A 6,188-nucleotide genomic window follows, 5' to 3' on the forward strand; every position below is an offset into this window, starting at 1 on the left:
ATCATCATCAAGATACAACGCTGTAAGATGGACATGTCCACAAATCTTGTTGGAGGCCAAGCAATACCTTTCCTCATTTGCTCCACCAACTCGGCTTCGTGGGTTTTTCTTCCTATCTCTGCCAGCATTGAAGTTTTCCTCTTGGGAGGGGCCCATGATCCTCATCCATGCGGAGAGGATCCTCGGCTTTCAACTGTCCTCTCTTCAACCACTGGTCTTTTGCCTCTTTCTTCTGCTTTGCTGCTCTCAGCTTCAGCAGTCCTATAAGGACTTGGTCTTGGTGCACCTCCTCACAAACTAAGCGAGAACTGGGCCGCTTGGTAGGTGGTTTGGCTGTGGTATTAGAGCTTGAGTTGAAATGGTAAGATTAGCTTCTTGGTTGCTTTTCTCCAATAGAGCTCCTCCACCTTGACCCCTTGGCGGTCTTGCTCTCTTGGGAGGGCTTGCTTGTGAGCAATGTCAGCCGCACAATTCTTTTGCCATCTCTCTTGGCTTGTGTTTTCTTCTTGAGCATGGCTAAAGCTTGCTGCCTACGTTCCTCCTCGGAACCAGGTTGTGAACCCAACACTTTCCTGTTCTAGCAGTCTCTCTCTCAGCATTCTTCCTCTTTACTCAGTCTCTTTATCTCTGCTTGAGTTTATTTTGCCATTGTTACCTGAAAGAAGTAAAACCTTGAAAGGAGTGAGCAAAGGATTCAAGAGAAGAAAATGATCAAAGCTAAAGAAGTTCAGGTTTGTAGAAAACCCAATTAAAAATTAACTAGCTAAGCAAAACAAGAGTTGTAAACTAAATTAGAGGATCCCATGTTCAAATTTTTTTTTTGGAACAATTAAGTCTCCTAATCAACAAAACTCTTGATCAATCTCTCACTCTACAGCACGAAATCAACCTTAAATCTAAGTTCTCCACCAACTTAGCATTCAATCCCTCAAAGACTATCCTAAAACAAACAATTTTTTGAAAAACCCCAAATCTCATGAACCTAATTTCTCAAGGGTTAAATTCATCTGTTTCACGCACAATCAGCACATAAGTATATAAACTTTCCCTAGTCTATTTTACAAGAATCTGAAGAAGCTCAAATTTCAAGTTCAAGTTTTAGGGTTCATGAGAGTTACGAATTTGAACTTAAAGAACTCATACCTTGCTATGGATGATGGAAAATGAAGAAAGGATTCAAGAAAGTAGACTAATGGGAGAAGACTTGATTTAGGAAAAGAATGGATTGATTTGGTGGAATTTGAGTGAGGATATGGTGCTTTTGGTTCTTGGAGGGCTAGAGGTTTTTAGATTTGTGAAAGATCAAGAAATGAGAGGAGAGGCCGAAAATTAGGTTAGGAAGGGGTTTTTGGTTCGGGTCGGGTCGTGGGCTGTGCGGGTCTGTAGGTCGAAAAACTTACGGACGCGGGTCGTGGAGCGGCGGGTCTGAAGCGGGACGCGGGTTGGAGCGGTTACGATACCAGCGTGCTGTCACGTCTGATTTCGCGCCCGGGTACACGGTCCGATCTCATTCTCTCCGGTCTTCAGCTGCACGCCCGTGTTGCATTGCGGTCCTCATCTCTGTCCAAATGGACGAACTTATCATGCTGTCACGCCCGGGTTATGCTCGGTCCCATCAGTCCGGTCCTCTCGTTTCTCTCTTCTCTTTCTTTCTTTTTTTTTTTAACTAACCTTTCTCTTCAACCCATACCACACTAGCTTCTTGTCTTCTCTATCCATGGTACCCATTCTCCAAGGTTCACTTCACTTCAACTCGAAAAAGAAATCCTAATGCAATATTTAAGGGATCGTGTTCAGGACTTCTTCCAAAGAGTGAGCTTGTTTAAGATCTCTGTTGACTTTGCTTCTTTTGAGACTAGGTTGAAGGTGGGTTGGAAAAGATGGAATTGAGAATCCATCTTCCTTTGATAGCTAATTACCCAAATAGAGCTTCCTCTTTGTCCATTCTTGTGAACTCTCACTCATTCTTATCCCAAAGAACCACTGCTTCCTGAGCTTAACTTCCTTGATCTTAAAGGTCCGGACCACCTTGATTTGAGCTTCCCTCGAAACAACTTCAGCCTAGAGTTGTAGAGGAGTATCTGATCATACACTCTTAACTCTCTCTTCCAAAATGTTCTTGTCATGAAAGCTTTGGTTCTCTCCTTGTAGATCCTTGAGTTCTCAAAGCATCCATCCTAATCTCATCAAGCTCATGAAGCTGAAAAAGTCTCTTTTCTTTTGCACTCTTGATGTCAAAGTTCAACAATTTCACAGCCCACAATGCCTTGTACTCAAGTTCTACTGGTAGATGGCAAGCTTTCCCATACACAAGGTTGAAAAGGGATGGTTCCCAATGGTGTCTTGTATCCTTTGTCTCACTGGGCCCAAAGTACTTCCATCAAGCTTGTCCCATTAATTCTTCTCTTGGCTCCCATGATCTTCTCCGAGAACCTGCCTTGGTCTCTGCTTCAGAGATTTCTTGGCTTCTTGGTTTGAGGGTGATAAGGGGTTGCAACCTTGTGTTCACACTCCATTCTTCTTGAAGATTCTCCAAAAAGTTTGTTGATGAAATGTGATCCTCCATCACTTATAACCACTCTAGGGACTCCAAACCTTGGGAAGATTATGCTTTTGAACATCTTGACTACCACTCTTGAGTCATTTGTAGGGCTTGCCACTGCTTCAACCCATTTAGAAACATAATCAACAGCCACAAGGATGTACTTGTTGCCATGAGATGAGGGAAAGGTCCCATGAAGTCTATTCCCCATACATCAAACACTTCCACCTCAAGTATTGGGTTTTGAGGCATCTCATTCCTCTTGGTGATGTTTCCTCGTCTTTGGCATGAATCACACTTGGAGACAAAGTCTTGTGTGTCTTTGAACATGTGTGGCCACCAAAATCCAGCTTGTAACACCTTAGCCACTGTCTTGAATGTAGCAAAATGCCCTCCATATGATGATCCATGACGGCATTGTTGTGAGGATTCCATTTCTTCTTCATCCTTTGCCCTTCTATAGAGCTGATCCTTGCAAAGTATGTAGAGAAAGGCTCATCCCAATAGTACCTCTTCAACTCCTTGTAAAACTTCTTCTTGGCATAGCCTTCAAGATTCAGTGGCTCTTTCCCAATGTGACAAGTAGTTTCAAAATCGGCATACCAAGGTTCTTTCTCATTTGTTGCCTTGACTTCTTCAATCTTCTTACCAGTCTATAGCTGCAACCACTGCTCTAATAGCCATAAGCTGTTCTTCTGGAAGTCCTTCATCAATGGGGATACCACACTCTACTCTCATTCTAGACAAGTGATCAGCCACACCATTCTCAATCCGGGCTTTGTCTCTAATCTCAAAGATCAAACTCTTGAAGCAGTAGAATCCACCTCAACAGTCTTGGCTTGGCATCTTTCTTGGCTAGGTGATGCCTCAAAGCTGCATGATCTGTGTAGACAATCACTTTAGACCCCACAAGGTAACTCTGAACTTCTCAAAGGCAAAGACAATGGCAGCATCTTCCTTCTGTTGTAGAGTACTTCACTTGGGCATCATCAAGAGTTCTACTAGCATAGTAGATCACATGTGTCTTCTTGTCCTTCTTCTGCCCCAAAACTGCTCCAACAGCATAGTCACTAGCATCACACATGATCTCAAAGGGGAGATTCCAATCAGGTGGCTGAACAATAGGAGCACTGACTAAAGCTCATTCTTCACTTCTTAAAGCTTCAAGACACTCAACCTCAAAACTAAAGGTGGCTTCCTTGCACAGCAGCTTGGTCAATGGTCTTGCAATCATGGAGAAGTCTCTGACAAACCTTCTATAGAACCCGGCATGGACCAAAACTTCGATGTCTTTCACTTGTCTTTGGTGGAGGCAGCCTAACCATCACTTCAATCTTGGCTTTGTCCACTTCAATGCCCTTTCTGAAATCTTGTGCCCAAGCACAATCCCTTCTTTGACCATGAAGTGACACTTCTCCCAGTTCAGCACAAGGTTGGTGTCTTCACATCTCTGTAGGACCCTGCACAAGTTGGACAAACAAGCGCAAAAACGAAGATCCGTAGACAGAGAAGTCATCCATAAACACCTCCACAACATCCTCAATAAGATCAGAGAAAATTGACATCATGCACCTTTGGAAGGTGGCTGGAGCATTACATAACCCAAATGGCATTCTTCGATATGCGAAGGTACCATAAGGACATGTGAATGTCGTTTTCTCTTGATCATTGGGATGTATGGGGATTTGGAAGAAACCTGAATACCCATCAAGAAAACAATAGAATGGATGATTTGCAAGTCTCTCAAGCATCTGATCAATAAATGGCAATGGAAAATGATCTTTTCTAGAGAGGCTGAATTAAGCTTTCTATAATCAATACACATCCTATGACCAGTTATGGTCCTAGTGGTATCAATTCATCCTTCTCATTCTTAACAACAGTGATACCACCTTTCTTTGGAACCACATGCACAGGAGATACCCATTTACTATCTGAGATTGGGTAAATAACACCAGCATCTAAGAGTTTAAGAATCTCCTTCTTTACAACATCTTTCAGGTTAGGATTTAACCTTCTTTGATGCTCGATAGAAGTCATTGATTCATCCTCAAGATGTATCCTATGCATGCACAAAGTGGGTGATATCCCTTTGATATCATCAAGAGAGTAACCTATTGCTTTTCTAAATCTTTTAAGTGTTTTCAAAAGTTCAGACAATTCAAGTTCAGTAAGTTCACTACTCACAATGACAGGATAGGTCTCATTAGGGCCAAGGAATGCATACCTTACACCATGGGGAAGTGGTTTAAGCTCCACCTTAGGCGCCTTGAGCTCACTCCAGTCATCTTGATGACTGTCCTTTTGTTGAGTAGCTAAAGATGCTTGTGGTAGCTCCTCATACTGATCCATCCACAAACCCCTTGCGTGAATCCAGCATTCTCCCATAGGTCCTCTCCTTGTTCTCATCACTTGACCTCTTTGTCTACTGTCAAGGCATGCTGTAGAGAATCTTCTAGTGCCAACTCTTCAAGCAGCTCATCAGCTAAAGCTTCCATTTCCTCTATGTAAAAGGCTTGGTTTTGGAGTTGGCTTCTTCATCATCTCATTGATGTCAAAGTGGAGAACATGCTCCTTTACCCAAGTGAAGATCAATCTTTCCTTCTTTCACATTTATAATTGCTCCTGCTGTGGCTAAGAATGGTCTACCAAGGATCAAGGGTCTCTAGCCTCCTCATCCATCTCTAGCACCACAAAGTCAGTAGGAATCTCACAATTTCCAACCATCACTGGGAGATCTTCTAAAATACCAATGGGAAATTTCACTGAGCGATCAGCCAACACCAATGAGAGTTTGCACTTCTTGTATTGGAGAATCCAAGCTTTTGGCAACAGATAAAGGCATGAGACTAACACTAGCCCCAAGATCACATAGACACTTCTCAAACTCATAGGACCAATGGCACAAGGTAGAGTGAAGCTTCCTGGATCTTCCAGCTTCTTAAGATTGTTCAATCTCTGGATGATTGCACTGCACTCATGAGTAAGATCATCATGCCTTCCATTTCTTTCTTCTTTGCAGCTACAACATCTTTCAAGAACTTGCTGTACTTGAGGAACAAGCATGAAAGCATCAATGATAGGCATTGTAATCTGCACTTCACTCATCTGCTTCTCAAAGAGTGCCTTGTACTTCTCCAACAGTTGCCTCTTGAATCTTCCGGAAAATGGGAGCTTGGGTTCATAAGGAGGAGGGATAAAAGAAGATTCTTTTGATGGAGTAGCAACTTCACCATGTTTCACTTGTTTCTTCTTCTCCAATCTTCCCTTTACCCTTAGCTTCTACTATCTTCTCCAAGATCTCATCAGTGGTCTTCTCATCTACAATCACCACATCATCATCTATGTTGATGGCCACCTCCCCACCTTGTTTCTCATCATCCTTGGTGAGAACTCTTGAGGCATCTCTTTGCCACTCCTTAAGTGATTGCTTTCATTGTCTCCTTTGGGTTTTGCTCAGGTTTTCCGGGTAGAGTTCCTTGTTGGCGACTAGGCTGAGAGTTCATAGGGCAAATTGGCTCTCCAAGGCCCTGATCTTGTTGTTCAGCTCCTGTAGCTAGGTATCAATCTTGAGTGCACCCGTTTCAACTCATGGCCAATGTCCTTTACAGTCTAGAATGAGCATCCATTATCTGCTTGAACATTG

The 6,188-nt window shown here is 42.9% G+C and overlaps 1 protein-coding gene across 1 annotated transcript; it reads right to left on the reverse strand.

The window, feature by feature from the left end:
* Positions 1–5,197: 5,197 nt before the first annotated feature.
* LOC132043896 (uncharacterized) lies at positions 5,198–5,960 on the reverse strand (the record flags this gene model as incomplete). The annotated part of the gene is made up of 2 exons (XM_059434351.1): positions 5,198–5,751; positions 5,816–5,960. Coding segments are annotated over 2 exons (699 nt in total), but the record flags the coding sequence as incomplete, so codon positions are not given.
* Between the last annotated feature and the right edge of the window lie 228 nt (positions 5,961–6,188).

Source organism: Lycium ferocissimum, unplaced genomic scaffold, assembly GCF_029784015.1.
Source record: "Lycium ferocissimum isolate CSIRO_LF1 unplaced genomic scaffold, AGI_CSIRO_Lferr_CH_V1 ctg29809, whole genome shotgun sequence".
Classification (NCBI taxonomy): Eukaryota; Viridiplantae; Streptophyta; class Magnoliopsida; order Solanales; family Solanaceae; genus Lycium; species Lycium ferocissimum.